Raw genomic sequence first — 25,270 nt, forward strand, 5'->3', positions numbered from 1 at the left:
ATGAGACCTAGTAAATTGTGACCATCTGAAATTTAGAAAGCAGAAGCTGGTGGCATATAAGGGGTCTGGAGGTTCATTCAAGGAAGCCAGGAAGCAGGCAAATTTTTAATTGGTAAAATTTTAGAAAAACAAGCCTAGAATTCAGGCTTCTCATTTGCCTGTCAGCTAGCCACTTTTTGTGGGGGTGGGGGCAAGGTAGAATGAGAATCCTAGGTGGTTACTGCACCTGTGCTTGGAACAAATTGGTTTTGAGTGTCAGATGTACACTTTTTAAGGCATCATTATCTAAATGTATAGTGGGAGTACATTTAAAAAATAAATAAAGTAATGAGAGTCTATTACAGGGCACCAAAAGGACTGGCCTGAGAACAAATCAGTGTCATCTTCTAATCTCTATCTTCTTAATCTCCATGTTCCTTCTTTATAATTTATCTCTACTGACATTTTTTTTTTCTTTCCTTCTTAGTTGTACAGGTCTTGAAAGAATTTTAGCCACATCGGCTGCAGTTTCTCACAACACCTTGGGGTTAAGGACTTAAACAAAAACTGAAAGCCAAAAGTTTCTTTTTTTTCTCAGAACACAGGCAAGATTTCTTAGTCTTTGTCCTTATTCCCAGTCTTACTACAACTCTAAGGGAATTTTTATAGATTATAGATTTAGAAGCAAGAGGCTTTAGCCCTGAGGTAAAAACTCACAGCCATTCATCTGAGCAATATTATTTTGCTTTCTTCTCTTTTTTAATTCCTGGCCCAGTTTCTGTTTCTTTGTTTCAGATTTCCAGCACTGGGCTTCTTTTTGATCTCTGCATCCTTGTTCTCAGAGTTCTCTGCTGACTATGGCAGCTGCATGGTGAGGCAGGGTTTGCAGAAAGCCTGTTTCTGAAACTGATTCAGCTGACATGAGGGCCACCCTGTGCAGGTAGAACTCTTGTCTCTGCTTTGGAGGAGGCTGTATCCTTCTCAAGCTAACCAAGAATTGTTGGGAGGCTGCTTGCAACTCCTAGAGCCAAATTTTGGCTGGGCTTGATATAGTGTAAAAGACAAGTGATCCACTACTTTCCCAAGGGATAAAAATATCCATTTATTAATTTACCAGCCTCTGTTTTGAAGGCTTGGAAACTGCTTTTTGAAGCCAGTTATTGAGTCAGGATGATTTTGGGGACAGAGGGAGAAGGATCCTCATGTCACCCTTAAGATTTGCACCCCGTTCAGATGCTTTCCCTCCTGTCTCTGATCCTATTCATTATTCATACAATCCTGTGTTCAAGTACACTCTGTTGATCAGATCTTCAGGGGGAGAACCATTACAGCCTGCTCAGATCTCTCAAGCCCTACTTGGCAAACAGGGTTCTTCAGCTGGTCCATTGAAGCAAGTTGTACCTACTGTCTTGACCACTGTGTGACCTTCTCCCTTCCTTCTGATTCCTGTGGGTCTATCCTGCTGAGCTGAGAGCTGGACCAGGAGCTACTGTCCTGTCTCTTCTTTGCAACCTACAGGCAGTTCAGACTTCCAGCTTTTTCACAAGCCTCCTTTCTGCCACTAAATCATAAGCCCACTCCATTTATCAATATTCCAATAGAGTCTCACTTGCATTGTGTTCTGTGATTCTTTATTATAAGCAAGACTGGACTATTACTCCAGTACCCTTCAGTTTCTGTGTCATTGCAAATCATAGGCAGCAAAAACTGTAAAAGTAGTACTTTGAGAGATGAGCTTGTGAGTTTGATGTTCAAGTGACATAATTACAGTGTTTTTCCAGAGGTGGTTCCTCCCCTTTGTTCCTCCCCTTGCCATGACATGGCTTGAGGCTATTTATGTAGAATAAGGAAAGCCCTAATTCACTTTGTAGTTGATCACTTGGGTACTATTAATTCTGCTAAATTTACAGGGTTTTTTTTTTTGCTTCTTCCCCCAGGAGATCTTTCTAATCAGTCTTGCTGGGTACACTGAAGAACCTTTTTGACTAAGGGACTTCATCTTTTTAAATTACAGGTTCCATTACAGCTTATAGAAAGCGTTGAATGCCGAGATATATTTCAGCTTCATTTGACTTGCAAAGACTGCAAAGTTATAAGGTACGTTTGTGCCGCTTGTTTTGTGTGGAAAATGTTTTTTAAAGAATGAAGGGGCCAGGGTTGTGGCTCAGTGTTAGAGTGCTTGCCTATCATGGGTGAGGCACTGGGTTCATTCCCCAGCACAACGTAAAAACAAACAAAACAAAATAAAGATATTGTGTCCATCTACACCTTAAAAAAATGAATATATGGTTTGGTAAACGTGGCAAAATATCTTCTTGAAAGTAAGCACTGTTAGGAATATTTTTTGAGTAGTTCCTACAATATTTTTTTTGAATATTTTGCTTATGTTGACAAATGCTTTATTTTTCATTTGGAAATAATTTCAAGTTTTTTAAAGTGCAAAAATAAAAACAGCATAAAAGGTGAATAGTATAAACAACAGAGTCACCTGTAGTTAACACTTTACCCCAATTTGCTTTATGGTTCCCAGAACCCTTCTGAGTATTATGATGTGTGTGTGTTTAGGTGGGGGTGTGTGGGAGGGGAGGAGAATTTCCTGAACAAATTGAGAGTAAGTGACGGAAACATGATTCTTAATCCCAAAATACTTTAGAGTGCTTTCTTAAGAATAGGGATGTTTTCTTCCATAACCATGGTATCATTCTCAACATCACAGTTTTACATTGGTAATACTGTTATCCAGTCTACTATCCATGATCCCTTTTTAAAAAAATTTTAGTTGTAAGTGGACACAATGCCTTTATTTTTATTAATTTATTTTTATGTGGTGCTGAGGATCGAACCCAGTCCCTCACCTGTTCTAGGCGAGCGCTTTGCTACTGAGCCACAACCCCAGCCCCAAATCCATGTTCCAATTTTGGTAGTTGACCCACCTCATTCAGTGTGGGAATCCAGTGTAGCTCAGATAATAAATACATTTAGTTGCCATAATTCAATAGCCTTCTTTTAATCTGGAACATTTTCCACAACAGCCTTTCTTTGTCTTTTGTGACATATACATTTTGAAGAATATGGTCTTATCTTTTAATAGAATGTTTCTTATTTTGTGTTTGTCCTATGTTTCATCAAGATTAAATTGATGTTATACATTCCCAGCTGGAATACTGTGTATTCAGTTGGAATTTTGTATTGTGCCCTTTTCAGGGCATTATTGTGTTACATCCAGAGGTGAACAGCCTACTTGTTCCTCATTGGTGAATTTTGATTATTTCAATCAAGCCGTCATCTGATTTCAGTGTAATTTCTATATTTTCTTTCTTACAACTAATATAGTCTAGGGAAACACTCTGAGAAAATGTCTTGCTTCTCATCAAAACTTTCCATAAATTTACCACTCATTGATTTTTTTATCTCATCTAATTTTAACTATAATGGTTGCAGAATGATATCTGAAATGTGCCTTTTAAATTTAGTAGCTCTAGAAATTTTAAATTCTGAACATGTTTATTTTATCCCTTTGACCTGTTTTGAGATACCAATAAGCATTGTATGTCAGCATTTCGATGAGTCAGGTTGATTGGGACAAGGAAGGTATAAATGCTGTCCTTATTAGTTTTCAAGTAAATATTTAAGTTGCATGTTAGCCAGTGAGATTTGGTTTGCTTATGATGATAGTGACTATCACTCATAGTTTTACAAAGTTTGCTTATTAATTACTCAGTCTTAAACCTCAAATACTTAATTGCTAAAAAACAGTTTGCATTTATTATTTTAACCTTTTAATTGTACATAATGAAAATTGCAATTGATAAAATAGAATTTGTTTTGTTCTCTGCATGTTCACAGCTGAAAATTTCAATGTAATCTGTCTTATTTGTATCCAGACATGCTGATTTGTCCTCATTGCTAAACAGACAAATTTTGATTACTCCCTAGCTGGCTAAAAGTAGTATTTGTGTGTGTGTGGTTTTTTTTTGTTTGTTTGTTTTTTAACCTTGGTCTAAAATGTCATAACAAAACTAAAAGGACTCTTCTAAATATATTTCTTGAAAGGACACCATAATACTGATTGAAGAAGTAGAATGAAATCTCGTTCTGAAAGACAATAACTGCAATTTTATTTTAATTATTATAATTAATCATTATAAGGAGAGGTTTCATTAGATTATCAGATTTTCCAATGTCCAGCTCTCGTCTTTTTTAAAAAAATATTTATTTATTTTTTAGGTGTAGATGGACACAACACAATGCCTTTATTTTTATGTGGTGCGAGGCGAGTACTCTACCGCTGAGCCATAATCCCAGCCCCAAGCTCTCGTCTTTTTGATATTTTGCACTGCTGGCTAAAAATTTTTGGAACTGTTTTTTATTATAAACAGTAGTGAATATGTAAATGATTGCCTTTGATGCTTTCTGTTCAGTTAATAGTTCACTATAAATAGACACTCTCAAAATGGTGCCTTAGATTTCATAGTCAGCTGTCATCTGATTATATTCATACTTGTTTGACTTTACAAAGGTGTCAGTTCTCAACCTTTGAACAGTGTCAAGATTGGCTTAAGCGACTGAACAATGCAATCAGACCACCTGCTAAAATAGAAGATCTCTTCTCATTTGCATATCATGCTTGGTGCATGGAGGTCTACGCCAGTGAAAAAGAGCAACATGGAGACCTGTGCAGACCAGGTAACCCTTTCTAAAATGGGGCTGGAGGTAACCTTAATACAAAATGGGGTGTCTTAGTACTCTTATATTCCAATCAATGTATATTTTATGGATCATAGCAAGTGCCTATTTTCTTCTAATCCTTTTAAGAACATATTGTTGTCAGGGGAAGGGAAGAATAAAAGATTTGGTATTGTGTTCTATACCTAAAAGCAACTATAATAAGGTTCATGGGTATTATGGAATCCCATTTGAAGGGAGTTTTGAGTTTTGTGTATAAGTTTGGGAAGACTTCGCATTAAATGACTTTTGAGCCGGGTGAGGTAGCACACACCTGTATTCTTAGTGACTCAGGTGACTGAAGCAGGAGGATCATGAGTTCAAAGCCAGCCTCAGCAACTTAGTGAGGCCCTAAGGAACTCAGGGAGACCTTGCCTCTAAACAAAATATAAAAAAGGACTGAGGATGTTGCTCAGTGGTTAAGGACCTCTGGGTTCAATCCCCAGTCCAAAAAAAAAAAAAAAAAAAAAGGCTTTTGAGTAGGCTTTGAAGGTTGAATAGGTGCTCATTGATTAGAGAATGGGGAACATTAAATAGCAAGTAGCATGAATAGAGGTACACAGGTTTGAGAATAGGGAATACAAAATAGCTTTTTGCTCTCATAGAATTTTCAAGGCAAAAATTAGCAGTAGTTACCCCTTTCTGCCCAAAGATGAAGAAACAAGAAATCCAGAAAGGCAAATTTGTCTTCCTCACTGACAAATACAGAGACGCTGCGCCAGTACTAAAACCCAGATTTCCTGAATCCTCATATAGTCCTTGTCTCTTTCAGTTTCTTTCTCCCTCTGAAGTGGCTTTGACCAAGATCATGTTATTTCTCTGCATGCAGTTTTCTGTAAATGTTATGCTCCCATAAGTGGAACTTTGCTGGTCCAACAACAACTCTTCAGTGTGTATTGAATTTAAAAGCAGTGGAAAGTTGTAAGCTCCCTTACTTTTTGGACTTTTTTCTTTAAACCTGAAATTTTAATACTGAATCTTCAATTTTTGGTGTCTGCCCTGGTCATTTAAAACATTTGAGGCTAAAGGGGCTATGTTTATATTACTTTGTTTCCTGACCCATCAATGATGGAATGGAAGCTTTTGGTTCAGATTCTTGTCCTATTTAATAAAAATGCTTATGACAAACATAAGCCTTGTCTTACTTTAAATGATGTGTGATATATACTTTTGCTTGATTCTTATGACTTCATCAATCAGGCAGGATAGGTTGGTATCCTTGTTTTAGGAGCCAAGAAATGGAGACTCAGAAAAAGGAAAGAAACACAAGAAATGGGGAGCTTAAAGGTAAAACCTGTTGCCATGTTCTACTACTAGTCAGTAAGCAAGGTAGGACTTAAAACCAGTTCTCAGTTCTTGAAAGCCAAGGTGTGGGGTGCTATGGCTACCTACTGTGAAGAGCAGAGGTACCTACCCTCATGGAGCCTTGGCGGGCAGCCTCAGAATCCACAGTCTACTGAGCCTGTCTATGCTGGTGGAACCCAGTCATTCACAAGAAACAGTCCCCACCTTGAAAGTTTCTCACTTTCCTTTCTTGATAGGTGCCCCCTCTTTTTCCTGTTTTTCATTTTTCTTGAGATGCTGTCATATTTTAAATTTATTTTTGGATTTGTTTATGGCTCTTTTCAAGTTTGGAGGATTTTAATGGTCAAGTTTACAGGCAACAAAGTGTATGAATCTTACGTGTTATGTTTTCTGAGTTTTTAATCATTGCCTCTTATTTATTAAATTTTTAGTTTCCACCATCTCTTAGGATAATGAATTTATTTAAGAGTGCATCATACTTCATAATGTTATATAAGAATTGTGATTTGTTTAGGATCCCCCAATGTTTAGGACATTCCCCAATTTGGGGTTGTCAGCTTTTGTCAATAAGGCTTACTTTCTTCTGTCCTTTCCTTTCACTGAAAAGTCCTCATTAAAAAAAAAAAAAAGTTTAGTCATCAGTGAACCTTAATTGAGTTTATTTATTTAGATGTGGTTCTGAGAATTGAACCCAGTGCTTCACACATGCTAGGCAAACGCTATACATTGAACCATAACCCAGCCCCAAGTCCCCATCTTTTAAAGAAGATTTATTTATTCCCTTGATACTTTCAGTTTCTTTTATATTTAAGCCAACTCTTAGGGTATTCCTAACATGTGCTAAGTCAGAACCCCACTCTTTTTAATTATGGGTAGCTTTGCCCTAAGAGGGGTCCCCAAGTTTTTCTCTTCCTGATAATGTCTGGTTTCTTGGCCATCAGGACTTAGAGATATCTACATTGTCCTCTGTCTTCCCACAGGCTTATTATACATGTAAGTGGTAAAGTTCTGATTTTGGAGTTCAAAAACCTGAATTTAAACCTATACTATTTATTTGAAAATAGTATCAGATAAGTCATTCATCCTTTCTGCACTTGGGTCTCCTTTGTTCTTCATACTGGGATATTCATACTCTTCCTGTCCGTACTGATTCAGCTGGATGTCCTAAAGAGCAAATCTTTTAATGCTACAGAGTTCAGTTCAGTAAATGTTTTGGGTGCCTCCTATCTTCAATGCTTGTGAAGACTCTTTGAAAGTTATGCAACTTACAAGGTAATGCTGTCATAACCAATGTTGGAGATTCTCTGAGTAAAGGTTACCCTTTGTTCCTTCCCAAGACACAGGGTCCATGCTGAAATCAACCTGCCCCTGCTCACATGGAATGTTATTGTATTTTAGTGACCTTAAGTGTGTTGTATTATGGCTTTTGTCCTTTTATGTATTTTCACTATGGACTACAGAAGAAAAATTTGCTTTCAATAAGAAACATAATACTCGTGGTATTTTTAAAAGCCAGTTCACCTAGTTCTCCTGTCTCCACCCACTATTGTTGAGTGTTGGTTGTGGCTACAGCATTCATTACTCACCGTTTATGAGCATACCAGACAGCCACATTCTAATAAGTCATCTGAAAGGTGAGACAACACTTGAGATTTTTTAAAGTGATGCCTTTGTATAATCTGCCTCAATATGTGAGATCACAAGCATAGCCTGAGAGTTAATAGTCTTTCAGCAGTTAATAAAGCCTTTTATCAGTTCTTTGCACCTAGCTTGATAAGATTAGAATGTATCAGAGAGGAGGAAAATGGCCAAAACACACGATTATCTTGGTACTAATATAAATTTTAGTTAAGCCAATGATACTGTGGCCATAACTCTAGGTCTTAATCAGCTTTGGAAAAAGTCTTAGCATTGCTATTGGAGTTCAGTGGTGAAACCTGTAAAAGTTTTCACCAAACCCTTGATTCTGTCCTTAGCCCCATCTCACACTTTATACAAGGAATGGATTCAAAGCTTTAGCTTCTCTCCCATGTCTTTCAGCTTCCTGCTCCTCACTGCAGCTGGCTTCTTGGTGATGCCTCTGTATTAGAGCATTAGTCTAGAGTCTTGACAGATGATTGGGCAGTTCAACTACTAGTTTAGCATCAGGTGAGAAATGCCCATTAAGTGCCTCTTGTTTTTCCATTAACAGCATATAAGTCTCAGTCTTATCCAGGCTTGAATACAGCCCAGGAAGTATGTACCTAGAGGACTCTCTGGGATCTCTGTACATATAAAAGGGTGATTCTTCCCTCCATATTTGAAAATTTGGAGACCTAATTTTTACCCCTCTGAGTCTGGTAGGGTTTGCTTCCTCACATGCTGGGTAAGAGCCTATCTCTTTTATCCTAGGCCTTTGACATGTGTGTATTGTGGGTTTTAATACCTAGAATCACCCAATGAGCTAGATTTTGGGGGGAAGAATTTTTTTTGAATGTAGATTGATTCTGTGATTATGATAGAGGGAACTTATTTTTTAAAGTACGTTTTATCTCCAGTGAAATGAAAATTGTTGGATTGTCTATAATTGTAGTATAAGAAATATTAAGCATTAACAAGAGACAGATCCCCATTTGGGAGTGAAGGAAGCAGACAGGAAGAGTTGAAATGGAAATATAAAGCCAAACAAAAACCTTACGGTCACAATATTTAAAATAAGTTCTGATATTACAAAGTATACAATGTTGAATAAATTAAGACATGGGAATGCTGAGGTAGAAATTCTTATGAGGAATATAATATGTTTATTCACTTTTCTGGCTAAATAAACATAGTGAACATTTAACACAAATTTCAAAAGCTGAATTACTCTTGTCTATAAGATCTGCTGTTAAATTTTTATTTTTTTTTATTTTTATGTGGTGCTGAGGATTGAACCCAGTACCTCACATGTGCGAGGCAAGCGCTCTGCTACTAGCCACAACCCCAGCCCAGATTTTTTTTAAAAAAGCATTCACTGATTGGTCATGAAATCAAATTGTAAAGAAATGAATTAAAATGAGAAATGTCAAAATGCATCACACACATGGTAAGGGTATTGTTTGTGAAAATCTTTCAAAAATATAAATGTAAAAATATTTTAAACTGTGTTGTGATATAAACTTCAATGTAATTCATATTGTGGGTCATGATAGTTTCAAAGTTTGTGAAGATCACTGATTTATAGGATAACATAAAATAACAAATTTTCTATGGTCATTAATCAGTATTTATTTTTCTGTGTGAAGATCAGAATTTTGTGCTCTGGGTGGTGATTCTAAGCCCTTCTTTAACTGTTGGTTCTATGTGGCAAATTGTTGCTAGTAGTTATAGTAGGTTATTGCCAGTGATTGTTTTTAAATCACAAGATCTTTATGTTGGCTATGATGGAGAGACTAATGTAAAACATCCTTAATAAAGGTATTTTTGCCTTTGCAATATTTTGGACATGTTACCAGGAAGAAGGAGGAATCTTTTCTTTCATTACTGAATTTGGAATTTGCCAGTTTTACAGCCTTTAGATTTTGATTTTTGAATGAAAGACTTCCTGTTTTGTTCTTCATGGTCAATATTCCTTGCAATTTGTTGACAGATGGCACCCCATTTGGATAGCTTTTTCTTTCCTATTTGGAAACCTACTACATTGCTTCTAAAACTTTTCTAAATGGAGCAGATTCAGCTATTATTTCTCTCTGCATCTCTGAACATCATCTTTTTATAGTTCTCCTTCAGGAAATACATAATACCTAGTCTAAGCTCAAGAAAAGCAGTTTAAATGGGAAGTAGTTTTATAGAATTGTCCTTCATTCAAGTAATTGCTGTTTTCTATTCTGTAATTCCTCTCCCAGGGAGAGGAAAGCTTTATGCTTTGATCATCAAAGCAGTCTGTTTTGTGCTTTTATTTGTCATGGTGATTTCTTTCAGCCCTCACCAGCATTTATTTTACAACCTGTAACACCAGGTTGTGTATGTTAGGGGTCTGCTAATGTTTTTGTTTTAATAATTTTATTTCTCTAGTAAATGTGGTTTTAGGGAAGAAGATATTTCAGACTTACTGACTTTTATGTTAGGTACATTTTTACCTTTATTGCTATCATATGAGGAAAAAAGCCAAATTCATCAATGCAAAGTAGCCAGATTTTACCTATTTTTGGGTACTAGGAATTGAAACCAGAGGCATTTTACCATTGAGCTATACCCCCGGCCTTTTTTGGTTTTCATTTTGAGACAGGGTCTCCTTAAGTTGCTTATAGCCTTGCTAAGTTCCTGAGGCTGGTCTTGAACTTGGGATCCTCCTGTCTTAGCCTCCTAAGTTTCTGTAATAACAGATGTGTGCCACTGAGCCCAGCAAGCACTTTAATTTAGTATTGTGTTTCCTGGTGCATTTGGGTAATGGCAATTGGGATTCCATGACTACTACTGTAGTTCTGTAATCTCAAAGTCTCTAAAAACCAAAAGGCTTCTCTTACTGTTTGGTGACTTGACCTGACCTGATCTGAGCTGACAGGAAACTACTTGTAGCTTTATTAATCCCACTTGGTATGAATTACCCATGTAGTTCACTGAGGGGGAAAAAAATTCAGCAAGGCATGGTGGTGCATGCCTATAATCCCAGCAGCTCTGGAGGTTGAGGCAGGAGGATTGCAAGTTCAAAGCCAGCCTCAGCAAAAGCAAGGCCCTAAGCAACTCAGGGAGACCCTTTCTCTAAATAAAACACAAAATAGGGCTGGGGATATGGCTTAATGGTTTAGTGCCCCCAAGTTCAATCCCTGGTATACAAAAAGAAAAAAAAAATCAATGCTTTATTAGCTCCTGTTGAGATCATGAACTTAATAGTATAATATATGCACAATCTTAAAATTCAGAAAATTCTCAAGTTCTGAAATGAGACACAGTAGGTTTCAAATGAAGTATTGTAGATCATTATTACTCCTGGTGATCTTGTTAATTAATTTTATTTATTATGTCAGTCTGAGTGTGGAAGTATGAAAGTGACCAGTATGGTCAAAAGAAGGAACATGTGTTTTAGGGCCAGAGAGATAAGCCATAATAATCTGTCAGTCTGTTTGTTCTCTGTAAAATGAGCTATGCACTGTTGCCCTCATAGTTGATATTAGAGATTACATAAGTCAATTCTTGATCAAAGTTAAATTTTTTTCCTTTTTCTTCATAAAAATCTTAACTTGGACTTATTTATACAATTCCTGTCTTTTAACATATTTTTAACTGTAATGGAACAAGGTAACCATGGTTTTATTCTGTTTTGCAAAATGATATTCATTTTTTCCTTTCTGCTGTCTGTGGTCCCTAGGGGAGCATGTAACGTCAAGGTTTAAGAATGAAGTAGAGCGAATGGGTTTTGATATGAACAACGCCTGGAGGATTTCTAACATCAATGAGAAATATAAGTGAGTTATATGGGTCCCTGTAAACTGTGTTTGACAACCAACACCTTTGCAGAAACTCCAGTTCTCATGTGGAAGAACATTTGAACCCAGAATTTTCTTTGAAATGGTTTTATTTATTAAGTTTAACCATACGATCATCAAAGTACTTCTTGAGCCTTTCATTCTGTTGCTTCCACCGGAGTGGAAAGTGATCCAGGAATCTTCCTTTCTGTCCCTCCAGGCCTCTGTTGTTTTTGCACATGCATGTCTAGATCATATTGTGTGTACCTGTAGGTAAGCATTATTCTCATCTTCACTTGGCATCACATGAGAATTAGGATCAATGAAAAGCAGTGACAAAACCTTCAGAAACTAGTTTTTGTAACTGTAATTTCATTCTGAATCTTATGAAATGGACACAAGTAATATTCTGGTCTTTTAATATGTTGATATAAAAGTAACTTCATAGTCATAATCATTTCCCCATTAAATATTAATGTAATAATTATTAAATATTTAGCTATTGTTTTCTTGAAACATGTAAGTGGTTTGGTGGGGAGAAGACAGTTAACTACTGTGATTTCGGTTATCTGAGTTTCTGTAAAACAAAATTGTCCAGAAAATTTAAATTAATATATCCTTTTCTTAAGTTTCCTTGCATCACTAATCATCCTTTGGTTCTTTGAGCTGCCTCACTTTATGATAGCTATTTTCCTGGCCTATTTGTGTTTGACCATCACAGTATTTCACTTTTCATTGAAAAAACTATAGCTTGTTACTGTATACAGCTTTTTTTAAAAAAATATTTTTTTAGTACTAGATGGACACAATACCTGTATTTATTTATCTTTATGTTGTGCTGAGGATTGAACCCAGGGCCTCACACATGCACTCTACCACTGAGCCACAACCCCACCCCTGTATACCGCTCTTAACATGGACCTCACCCATGGAGTTAAAAACCTGGGTGTTGTGAAGAATCACAGTCTGCAGATCTGTCTGTCATATCTTTACTTATTCTCAGTGACAAGTCACAGCAGAGAAGGAGAGTGAAGACTGGAGAAGGGAGAGCCTTAGAACCCGAGATTACTATAGGCTTTGCTGATTATAACCCCCCTTTTCTAAAATGGAATTGCTTACTCAGAGTGAGCAGCTAGTACTTGCTTAAGGGCTGACTTCTGGATAGTGTTGTACCTAAACGATAATGAACATAATGTTCAGAAAAATTGGTGAGTCAAAAACCTGAATTAAGCGAGACATAGAGGCATATGCCTATAATCCCAGTGGCTTGTGAGCCTGAGGCAGGAGGATTTGAGTTCAAGGCCAGCCTCAGCAAAAGCGAGGTGCTAAGCAACCCTGTCTCTCAATAAAAGAAAAAAGGGCTGGGGATGGGGCTCAGTGGTTGAGTGCCCCTGAGTTCAATCCTGGGTACTGTGCAAGAATGCGTGCGAGCATTTTAAAGCTTGTATATTAGTCATTAGGAAAATAATAGGTTCATTTATACATTGTGAAGGGGTCTCTCTCTCTCTCTCTCTCTCTCTCTCTCTCTCTCTCTCTCTCTCTCTCTCTCTCTCTCTCTCTCTCTCTCACACACACACACACACACACACACACACACACACACACACACACACACTTAATTATTTAAAAACAAAATCCCTAATATGGATTTAAAAAATTAACTTCTTATCTTTGAGTCTGCTAGTTCCACTCTAAAACAAGTCTTTGGGTCATTGTGAAGTTCTATAAAAGGAAGAATGAGAGCCACATCTCTTGAGTTTAAAACAGAATGAAAGGAATGAAACTCATGGTTAGAATATTAATCATGATCATTGTGTCCCAGGTTAAATTTATGGAGTAGGTGTTAGAAAGTTTGTATAACTGCTCTTGATCATAGCTGTTTTCTTAGTTGAGTGGCTTTTTAATTCGTGATACTTTTATCTTCTGGAAATTAAGAAAACGGTTATCATAAGGAGAAGGGTGCAAAGTGATCAAAATCTCCAATTCCCAATCAAGTGCATTTTTCTATTTCTTCCTCTAATGCATAGAATAGTAGAGGGTGGTGGTGGTGGAGGTGGTAGAGTTTGTGTGTGTTAAGATTTGGATTAAAGTCTGTGGCAAGCTTCACTGTTAAAAAGATTGGGTTACCCACAGAGAGAGACTGTCCTGTAAATACAAACCTATCAGAAACAGCTTCCTGTGACACCAGCTTGACTGGCATGCAGCTAATGTCTTCTCTCTTTTTTTTTTTTTTTAAATTTTTTTCTTCTTGAATATAATTTGTTCTGAAGTGTGTTTTATAGACATTATAATTATTAGCTCATTCACATTACTTACTTGGCTCTCAAGGAGACTGTGAGTGTGCACCTACACTGGCATGTGGTATTGTTTCTTTATACTCATGGCTGCTCCTGTCACCTGTAATTAGGACAATCTGTTTGGTTCAAATCAAGAGTGAATTACTTATAAGAGGTCTTTGGAAACTTGAAATTGTGAACCTTTTTCACATTTCCTTCAACAAAAGTCTGAATGACTAAAGGTCTGTTAGAGGTGAACCCCCTGCCCCAATAATTGGGTCTTGTGTAGATAGAAATTACCTATGTATTTGTTACAACAGAGAATTATGATAAATAAGGAGAGTGCCCCTCAACTCCCCTACATCCTGCTTTCTTGAATAGATTGCCAGATTCTCAAAGGTAACATCAAAAGCAACAATCCAAAAGATATATAAGCAAACATTTATTGTGCTTCATTCTATTGAGACCAAAACTCAACTAATGCCTCCATGCCTTTTAAATGGTTTTGTAATAGCATGATCAGAATCTCTGTGCTGGCTCACCTATTGTCTTTCCCTCCCTTCCCCATCCCCCTTTTCATCTTTCTTATTAGGTTATGTGGTAGTTATCCACAAGAGCTCATAGTGCCTGCCTGGATCACTGATAAAGAGCTAGAAAGTGTAGCAAGCTTCAGGTCCTGGAAACGTATCCCTGCTGTTGTCTACAGGTAAGTGTAAGATGGATTAGCCCCAGCTTTGGTTGGTGCTATTGCTTGTTCGTTACTTGTGGTCTGCTGTCTCTGCTGTTGCTAATCTAGGGAGGGAACGGAACTTTCCAGGCAAGTCTGTGCTTCCTTATTGCTAAAGCTGCTTTTCTAGTAACACACTGATAATGCATCCTGTGCATTAGCTGGTGATTCAGTTGACAGTGATGAGAAAATTTTAATAGAAAAGCAGATGGACTTGTTATTTCAAGATCCTTCCTAGTTCATTCTGTGAGAAGATCATGTGCTGGTACTGCATTTAGCTTTAGATATTAGCAGGGCTTTTGGATTGAGAGAGGTGAGTCCTAGAAATTGAGTCTTGAGAATAGTGTTGAATCATCTGTGATTATCTTTGTAATTGACACTTTAGCATGAGGAAGAATTTTGTTTTGAGAGAGAGCATTTAGAGAAAAAGGGTGGGGCTGAACTTGGTTGAAGATTTCAAATATCCAAGCTGTGAGAACCAAGGAATGCAAGTTCTGGAAGGAGATGGTAGAATGGTGATGGAGTACAAGTTTTGGAGACACAGACTGGAGGTCAAGCCTATTCTGACATTCTTTGCTGTGCCCTTGAGTAAGTCTCCTAGCTGACCCCAGTCTTTTCCTAATGAGTAGAAGGGGAATGATAGATACATCTTACTTTGCAGATGTACTGTGACATCTGAATGAGGGCCTATAAACACTGAGCTTCTTCTTTAAGAAATGTTTGGAGCAGATTGTAGATTGTATACTTGAGCCCTGCTTTTATAATTCAGTGACTATCTCAGTTTTTACACTATCATGTTAAAATTTCTAGGAAGTAATTATTACATCCTATAGCATTCTCCATTTCATTTTTCCACTTTACAGACTAATTGGTCCAAGTCAATGGATTAGTTAGAAACTCTCTGATGCCAGGAGGCATTCCACTGAAATATCGAGGTTGTAGGAAGGGATTTCTCTCCTTGTGGAGATCTTATGGAGATAACCAGATTTTCATTTAGTTCATTGAAGGCAAATTCTGATGCTCACCCTGAATACAGATGGAAAGATTTTTGCTATGGCTCAGTAGAACCCATTAAGTTTTCAATCTCAGTTTTCATCACTCTTATTTTCAGACAGTCCTAAAATAGTAGGTCACCAAATTTGCCTATCACTCAAGTGGTAAGGATGACACAAGAATTGGAGAGCAGTAAAAACTGAAGGGATTTATGACTCTTAATCAATGATCAGCCCCATTAGAATGGGGAAAGAAGCCAGCCATTGCTCTGGCCAGCAACTGCTTTAGAGCAGGCATTTACAAGGATTGCTGGCTTTGAACATAAGGGGGAAGTACTCTCGTTTTCTAAGTTAAAGGCTGTGATTGAATCTCCCTTTTGGCAGAGAAGCCTAAGAATACTAGTTGAAGAAAAACTAAGAGTATAATAAAAATAAGAAGCCTTTTTTCTTTTCTAAAATTTGTTCTAGAGGGCATGAACTCTAGAGCTTTTTTCCCTTTATAGAGACCATAAAAGTGAAAACTCTTATAGTTTTTCAGAGAAAGTCTCTCAAAAGATTACAAATGAAAGTTCATGGTATAGCTTTTGTAAAGCCAGATAGATTTTCTGGAACTGGTTGTTCTGTCTCAGAACATATATCTTTTTTAAAAAAATATATTTTAGTTATAGTTGGACACAATACCTTTATTTTATTTATTTATTTTTATGTGGTGCTGAGAATGGAACCTAGCAGCTTGCTCATGGTAAGCGAGTGCTCTACTGCTGAGCCACAATCCCAGCCCCAAAACATATATCTTTTTTTTTTTTTTTTTTAATGAATTGACCTTGTTTATTTGGCAATAGATTTTGATATTTCTTTTCTGTTAACTTGTTATGGTTAATTTAAATTTAACTTATGTTGAATATTATATAAAATACAAAATTTAGACTAAAATTACTGTTTTGGAATCTTGCTTAAAAATAAAATTGTAATTTCTTTATATTTAGTGTTGAAACAGTAAAATTAGATGAAGGTTAATTTTAAAGCATCATAAACCTTCTAATTCTTTAATATTTACTTAAGAAAGTATACTAATCATAATCCAGAAAATTTATATGAAAGAAATTTTAAGTTATTTATAACCACATCAGCTATTATAATATAGGAATATTTATGCCCACTCTATATTAAAGAATGGTCTTTACTTGTTATCATTGATATACAGTTTTATATGTGGTTCTTCCATTTAATATTATTCATGTTTCTAGGTGTTTTCACAATCATCTATTTTTAATACACCAGTTAATCAAGTGGATTAACAATATTATTTAGCTGTTTTTTTTTATTTTAGAAAGGCAAACTTATAAGTCCTGATACACATTTCATTAGTTTTTGTTTAATGACTAGAAATCCTTATGTCTTCAGAAAATATTACATATTCATTGAAACACACTACCTATCTAGTGATTTATTATATATCTACATCATATTTATTAGATAAGAATTCCAATTACTTTTATATAATAAAAGTAAAAAGGAATTTTGCGTGTTGTCTATGTTTCATTTTATACATTATTTTTAGGCCTTTATAGAATATAAAACTTAGAAAAACATTCTCAACTAATATTCTTATTTGATGTAAATGACTCAAACTATAGAACATATATCTTTTATCTGAGTGTTGGCAGCTTTTTTTTTTTTATTTTTTAAGGGAAACATGAAGTATGTTTGGGACACTCTATCAACTCTCTGTTCTACCAGCCTAGGTGGCAGAGTGCTTCTGAATATGACAGACACCAAATTCAGTAAATACGTTACGTGTGTGTGTGTGTGTGTGTGTGTGTGTGTGTGTGTGTATGTATGTGTGTGTGTTATATTTTGTATTTTGTGGTAATGATTCCTGAGGTTGCCAGTAGCCAGTTACTTGATAGCACCATGCTGAACCAATGCCTGATTAGGGCTTTCTCCTGCTGTGATGAGAGAACACTTAATTGGATTTATAACTGAAGACAGAGATTGCTCTAACATAGCAAGATGGTGCAAAGAGCACCGTCTGTAGTGCGATTCACAGCTCCCCACTTTGTGCATGTGGTGATAATTAGTAACTCCTAATCATGTAGAGGGCTTGCCTAACCTATAAATTGGGGATACTTCAAAACAGTTTTTTCTGTGTAAAATTGAAGCTTTCAGTGTTTTGGTGAGGCTCATCCATTGGCTATCTCAACTTCTGTAATTTTCCTCATTCTCTTTATTAAAGTGATAGAAATACTGTTTAATTAGTGAGTTTTAACTGTAATGTTTAAGTTCTCTTTCATGAAGTCTAAAGCATTTTAGAAGGCAGTAGTCCAGTTGAAATATAGCCATTGATCCTTAAAATCCAAGACCTAGACTGAAAAGTGCCATCTACTGTTCCTCTTGGGCAGTGCTGGGAAACATTGTGGAGGAAGAGGATGCTCAGGAAAGGTCCCACCAACCTCTTCTGTGAAGATTTGCAGTCATTTGCCTCAGTGGTTACCCAGTGCCTGTTATTTGCAAGGCATTGTTAAAAAATCAATGAGGTTTTCTTACCTTTTTTTTTTTTTTGGTTATTTGTTTTTGGTACAAGGGATTGGATCCAGAGGTACTGCTTTACCACTGAGCTTCATACCCAACCCATTTTTCATTTTTTTTTTTTTTGAGACAGGGTCTTGCTTAAGTTGATTAGGGCCTCCCTAAGTTACTGAAGCTGGCCTCCTTGCAAACTTGGGATTCTCCTGCCTCAGCCTCCTATGTGGCTGGGGTTACAGGTGTGAATCGCCACACCTGACCAATGAGATTTTATGTCCAGTTTGGCTTCATTCAGCACATGAGCCAGTTCAGGGTGTTAGCAATATTTGTCTCTCCTGGTGAGGGAGGATTTAAAAACTATAAGTAAAGTGGTATTTTCAGGGAATTTGATTATTGCCAAATTGAATTTATTGCTCATGAGCTTTAGGATTAAAAACAATAGTCTTTCTCACTTTGTTCCCTGGAAAAAACATAGATTCAGTAGTATGTTTTATTTAAATCCATCTGTGTCGTATATATGTGTTTGTGTGTATGCTTATACATGTTTTAAAAAAACAATTTTAAAGGAAAGTAAAACATAAGTATTTTCCTTGGAGTTATAGAATAGGGACATTTAAATTTTTTGTTTACCATCTGTTTATTCTGATAATTTATTTTTACTGCCAACTGATTACTTTTATAACAATAACAAATAGCTTAATTGAGCTATGCCATGTAAAATTCACACTTTTAAAATGTGCAGTTTAATGACTTTTAGTATACTATATTCAGAGTTGTTCAACTGTCACTACAATCAATTTTAATACATTTTCATCACCTGGAAGAGACATTTTGTACCATTAGCAGTCATTCCTTGTTCCCTCCTCAGTGCCCTTACCCCTAGGTAACCAGCAATCTGTTTTATCTACCAAGTCTGGATACTTTCATATAAATGGAATCATAAAATATGTGGCCTTTTGTGTCTAGTTTATTATATTTAGCATAACATATTCAGGGTTCATCAGTGTTGTAGCATGTATCAGAATTTTATTCCTTTTTAGTGATAAATAATTTTTCTAACCTTTAATTGCTATAATTGCCTAATTAGAAAACACTTTGGGTTTTAATAGCATCTTAAAGTAGTGAGTATGATTTCTGCTTTGGGAAAAAAGATCTGTCAGAGTATGATTTATTGAAGTTGCTGTTCTTTTACTAAGAGCCTGAGGAAGGATAGTGGGCTTATTGAGCTATCTGCCTAAATAAGAGCAATTTTTGACTCATGAAATCTCAGATTTTGTCTAGGCAAGTGTTTTCAGTTCCAAAGGTAGGATCTGTTTGGGGTGTGTTGGGGAGAGTGGGGGGAAGAAGGCTCAGCAACTTTAATGAGGCCCTAAGCAGCTTAGCAAGACCCTGCATAAAATTTTTAAAAAGCACACTGTAAGGGGGCAGCTGGGGATGTGGCTCAGTGGTTAAGTGCGCCAGGGTTCAATCTTTTTTTTTTTTTTTTTTTAAAACAAAGAAGCCCAAGCCAGCCATGAGTGCACAGTTGCTACAGTAGACCTTCGGGAGTCAGTGAAGCAACACATTTTCCCCTCTAGTTCAGTATATATTATTCTAGGGTATTTAGGTACCATATCAGAAAGGAGGAGTTAGTTATTGACTAGAAAATTAATGTAGTATTTGTAGATCATTTTTTTATTTCCTAGAAATACAATATTCAAATATTGAAATTATGAGTATTCATTTATTTTCTCTAAATGAATATTTCTCTATTCATTTTGTTAAGTAACTTTACAGAGATCTCTGTGATGGTATGGTACTTGAGAAAGATACATACTGGATTTGTTGTTATTGTTGGTGTATACATTTTTTGCCCTCTTTAATATTGAGACAACTTGAAGCCAGTTCAGGACTTACCTAGGGTAGGTTGTTCATTAATGTGCTTAAACTTCTGTACCTTACTCTCTATGTGAGTGCAGAGCATTTGAATGGGCCTCCCTAAATATGTACCCTTAGGATGATACAGTTGTTTTCTCTTGTTCCCGGCACAGGCACCAGAGCAATGGAGCTGTCATTGCCCGCTGTGGACAGCCAGAAGTCAGCTGGTGGGGTTGGCGAAATGCAGATGATGAGCACCTCGTGCAGTCAGTAGCCAAAGCTTGTGCTTCTGATTCACGATCGAGTGGTGGCAGCAAGCTGTCAACTAGGAATAGTTCCCGAGACTTTCCCCATGGGGGAGACCTTTCCGATGTGGAGTTTGGTAAGGTGCTACCTGCACCCACAGCAGCAGTTTTATAGTATATGAGAAACTTTTCTTGAAGTGGCCTTTTTTCTTTTTCTTTCTTTTTTTTTAGTTGTAGATGGACACAATACCTGTATTTTATTTATTTTTATGTGGTGCTGAGGCTCAAACATAGTGCCTCATATGTACAAGGCAAGTGCTCTGTCACTGGGCTACAATGGCAGCCCGAAGTGACCTTTTGTTTAGTACTTTCTGGAAGATAATTTGATGGGATTATTTGAGGAGTCTTGAGTCTTGGCCAAGAATCAGAAGACTCTTTGTTTAAAGCCTGGCTGTCATGACAAGAATGGAGTATGAGTGTGATGGGGACTTGTAGTGTATCTATACTCCTTGTAGGGAGGTACCAAGTTTTGGACTATAGGTGTAGAAATGAAATATAGGAGGTTGGGCTATGTGGATCTCCATGTTTATCTCAGGAGTTGGTTTTGGAAAATGAATTGTCAACTTTTAATAAGAAGGGAAAATAAAAAATAAACTAAGAGTAGTTCATCTATCTAGGTCTGGTTAGGAGGTTTCATTTGAGTTTTTTGATCCTATGGCATGTGTCTCTGGTTCTAGTTTTCACAGTTCTCAGCGACACAGGTTTATTTAGTTTTTACCCGTTCCCCTTCCTGATGTCCGTAGATTCTTCTCTATCAAATGCTTCAGGAGCAGAGAGTTTAGCCATCCAACCGCAGAAGCTTTTGATCTTGGATGCTCGCTCCTATGCAGCAGCGGTGGCAAACCGAGCCAAAGGAGGAGGCTGCGAATGCCCAGGTAAGGTGGATGGTGCATGGTCCTCAAATACTATCTCCTTATGAGTCCAGCCCATGCCCAACCTGGACTTAGTTCTCAATTTGAAATAAGTGACAAGCCATATTTCTCCCCTTCTTTCTTGAGAGAGCCAGAGTTTCTCTTTATATTCTTAAAATTGTGTGTTCTTTTCCAAGCAGATATAGAGGAGGAGGTGCAGTGAAGCCAAATAATCTTCCTTTCCTGCCAACCTTTAGGTGATAAAGAAAGCAAATCTTCCATAAGACCTGTTTACATTTGGATGCTGCTTTAGTGGCTCTATTTCTCAGTCTTCTAAAAGCTTTTTGTTGCCTTTGACAGTGGGTATGCTCCTTACTGGCCTCCTGGCAAACTCCATGTGGGGATTTTTTCCTTAGAAAACCTGGGGTAAAAATTGTCCTGACTTGTAACACCTTTGCTGTTTGAATGGTGGCTTTCTCTGAGGAGAGAGACTCCTTGGTACCAGTTGTGGCTGATGGTGCAGGAAGAGGTACCAAGCTCCTTATTTAGGTGTGACCTGAGCTGGAAATTGGAAGCAGTTGTACCAAGGTAAAATTTAAATGCATGAAGGCACTGTTCTGCCAGATTCTTTTCAGAGAGATTGCAGAGCCACAAATAGATGAGGCCCAGGAAGTAAAGATGAGATGGAAGTTTATAGGTCTTTCTTTTAAAACATAATAGCTTTTATTTTGTTAGTACCTTCTTTACAGCTCTAACCTTCCTTTTTCACCTCTTTTACAAAGACAGCTAAAATGCAAGTGCTGTTTGCCTCTTTGAATAAAGCACTGGATTAATAGTCAAGCATCACAGCATTGCAGTTTCATTAGTCAGCAGCTGCAATGGATTTGTTTTATAGCCAGTTTGCATCTTTTAAATTTGGTCATGCAGGCTTTAAATTCAACGTATTTGTGTTCTCTTTATTGTTATTCTTTCCAGATTATTACCCGAACTGTGAAGTTGTGTTTATGGGGATGGCAAACATTCATTCTATCCGGAGGAGTTTTCAGTCTTTGAGGTTGCTGTGCACACAGACGCCAGATCCGGGAAAGTAAGACTTTAGTTTTACATTGCTCTGTTTTTGTTGTTAATTAAATTTGAAGGTATCTTCTCCTGATTCATGGTACACGTAAGTTACATTTTTAGCCTTTTTACATATTCTTTCTGCATCAGGAACAAGGCAGCATAAAGCAGAGATGGAAGAAAAACCCAGCCCTTTGAAACATTTTTAAATGTGCAGCAAAGGAAAAAAACTCAGTCCTTTTTAGAACAGAAGCATTGTCTTGTTTGTGCTGGGACTCCCACCCTTTCTCTTTCACATTGTTTTTGTCCTAAAGCATTTTTATTCTTTGTTTTCTGAAATCCTATAGTGACACTTATTTCCTATGAACTGGGTTGTTTTACCACAAAAAGTCAGTTTACGCTTCATGTTCTAAAATGGGTTAAACTTGTCATTAGGTCAGTTTCTTTCATTCTTGCTTCTGATTTCTAAACTACTTTTATTTACTGAGAACATTATCATGATTTTTATTGCTCATTAAAAATGAATGGTTTGCATTTGTAATAAGGAAGGTGAAGTAATACCCTCTGCAAGGGTACTCTTTGAATACAAGATAAATTAGAAGCAGGGCTCTGTAAAACAAATATGGACAATAAATATTTAAAAGCCCCTGTTCTACTATTTCAGGAAGCTAGAGTTGGTGCCAGAGAAGACAGAATTCATTTTTTCTAGAGTTTGTGCTAAAGCCCATAGTCATTTCCCTGGGTCCTGTTCAGTAGATCTCATGATCACATTGAATTTTGCTGCATTCTTTATTGGATTTATTAAATCAGGTACTGCCTAAACCACTTGTATTGACTTTTAGTAGCAAAGGATTAAATTCATTACAGTTCCATTCAGCCCTTAGGTTAAATCAAGTGTCCTTTGTGGGCAGACTGTTCAAAGAAAGGAGCTTCCTACTTTCCTTTGGGATTTGCTATTTGCAATTCCTACACAGTTCCAGGACCCATCTGGCAGCACCCTTTCCTCTAAGATGAGGCGTAGAAGGTGCCTGGCTGAGAACCCAGGAGACCTGCCGCAAACTGAGTTTGTGACCCTGGCAAAGTGACTTTACTACTGTAGGTCTTAGTTTTTTGTCTATAAAACATAGATTGCCAATTATGTGATCTCTTATATCATCCATATTAAAATTATGAAAATAGCTTTTTTTTGGTAATGGAAATTGAATCCCGGGGCACTTAACCACCGAGCCATATACCTAGACCTTTTTATTTTTTGAGACAGAGTCTACTAATTTGCTGAGGCTGGCTTTGAACTTGCCATCCTCCTGTCTCAGTCTTCCAAGCCACTGGGCTAGAAAAGCTAGTTCTTGAACTCAGATTATTAGCTCTTACTTCCTCCAAATTAATATCTAGGGAATTTTATTAAAGAAGCAGCAAATCATAATGCACTACTGAAGCTTCTTGTGGGGGGGAAAAAGCCGCTTTGGTAGTGATGGGATGGCTCTAAGTTCATCCCCAGTGGTGTTTTGGGGTTGTGGAGGATAAGGGGATGCTTCTGCTCCAGTTTGAGAGTAGCACAGGGGAGTGTGCTGTATTCCAGAACCTCCTCTGCTGGCATACTTAGGAGTGCAGCTTTTCTCTTAGACTAGGGTAGCACCAACTGGTATTTTATAACGGTTCAGTCATGTTCAAAAGAAACCTACACTGATTCTTTTGTTTACCATTTCTGGTCTCTTAAGCCTATAGTTTGGTTTCCTTCACGGCCATGTGAAGAATGAGAATAAACAATTGGTACATCAGGAAAAAATGTTTCCTAGTATCTACTAGGAGATAGAAAGTCTTGATATTGTGTTTTTACTGATGGAAGACTTACAGCTCATTAAACAGTAGGTCTCCTCTCTGAATACTAGGCACTCAGTACATCTGTGATGGAAACAGTGTCAGCTCTCCAAAGAGTCACAGTCCAGGTGGTAGACGGTACTAATCTATATGAAATCAGTACATATGCATTTAATTCTGTAGTCTGCCTGTCTGGCTGGGAAGATCCCCCACTCCTTAGACTCTTCTAAAAATTCATTCATTCCCTGAGATTTAGTAGACCTTTATGGCTTTGTCCTGTAGTCCTAGTGTTGGCAGTTACTCCTGAAACAGATGTACCACCACTTCTTCATCTGTATTTATTCCTTCCTGTCTGGCTCATTGTTTGAAGACCTGGACTTGTCTTAACCACAAATTTTGCATTTTAGAAAAATCTGAACTCATTTTTGGGAATTAGGGGCAGGGAGAAGCACAAGAAACATATGTAAACACAGATTTAAAAAAATCAAAACAAAAACCAAAAACTCAAATGTGTCAGGTGGTGATTACTCCCAAGAGGCAGTTCTTGCTATCTGATATTCTTGAGTGCTTTTTTAAAAAAGATTCTTCTAGATCCCTACTCATTCTGGTCTGGGTAAAGCCTAGCAATTCCATGTGGCCATTGGTAGACTAGTTTCATAAGTCTAAATCATCCTATTAGGCTCATCCAGATTTTTTATATATATATTTATTTATTGGGCACAATACCTTTATTTTTTTATGTGATGCTAAGGATCAAACTGAGTGCCTTATATGTATAAGGCAAATGCTTCACTACTGAGTTACAACTCCAGCCCCATTCAGATTTTTTTGAAAATTTGTTTTTAGTTATAGATGGGCACAATACCTTTATTTAGCTTATTTATGTGGTGCTGAGGATTAAACCCAGTGCCTCACACATGTTAAGCAAACACTCTACAACTGAGCTATAACTCCAGCCCCCCATGTGTGGTGTCCAGTGTTCAGCTTATATCTCATTATAGACTATTTATATTTTTAAGTTTACTTTTTTTTGAGAACTTATTGGGAAGGATTGTTGATTCTTAAATGTCTTCTGTTTTACATCTTAGAAATATCTCTCAGAAGGTTCCACTTTTCTTATACTGTGTGTATGTACTATGGACTGAAAAACATTAATTTTTTAAATTTTCTCTGGGAAATTACTCATCAGCATGTAAGAACCAAAGGTGTTAGAACCAAAGGTGGTCTTATTAAATACAGTCCCTATTTCTGAGGATGTCCTCTATTACAGAGTAAGGCCTGAGTCTTGTTTTTGGACATGTTTTATAAACAGATTTTCTGTCTGTTTTGGCAGTGTCGCATTTGAAGAGAAAAATCTTGGGGTATTGCTTTTTATTTGACAGGCGTTGGATATGATCAATACATCATAAAAAATTACCTCATCC

The 25,270-nt window shown here is 36.9% G+C and overlaps 1 protein-coding gene across 7 annotated transcripts in view; it reads left to right on the forward strand.

The window, feature by feature from the left end:
* Positions 1-25,270, forward strand: part of Mtmr3 (myotubularin related protein 3) — a 122,081-nt gene that overhangs the window by 82,981 nt on the left and 13,830 nt on the right. For 6 of the 7 annotated variants that reach the window (XM_078039704.1, XM_078039700.1, XM_078039698.1 and 3 more), the window contains 7 exons: positions 1,994-2,076; positions 4,499-4,665; positions 11,339-11,435; positions 14,304-14,417; positions 19,987-20,195; positions 20,862-20,993; positions 21,945-22,056. In XM_078039704.1, the coding sequence (XP_077895830.1) occupies positions 1,994-2,076; positions 4,499-4,665; positions 11,339-11,435; positions 14,304-14,417; positions 19,987-20,195; positions 20,862-20,993; positions 21,945-22,056 (914 nt within the window). Of the gene's footprint in view, positions 1-1,993; positions 2,077-4,498; positions 4,666-8,080; positions 8,158-11,338; positions 11,436-14,303; positions 14,418-19,986; positions 20,196-20,861; positions 20,994-21,944; positions 22,057-25,270 lie in introns of those variants that run through there. The other variant, XM_078039705.1, reaches the window with a different exon arrangement.

This window comes from Ictidomys tridecemlineatus, chromosome 2 (genome assembly GCF_052094955.1).
Source record: "Ictidomys tridecemlineatus isolate mIctTri1 chromosome 2, mIctTri1.hap1, whole genome shotgun sequence".
NCBI lineage: Eukaryota > Metazoa > Chordata > Mammalia > Rodentia > Sciuridae > Ictidomys > Ictidomys tridecemlineatus.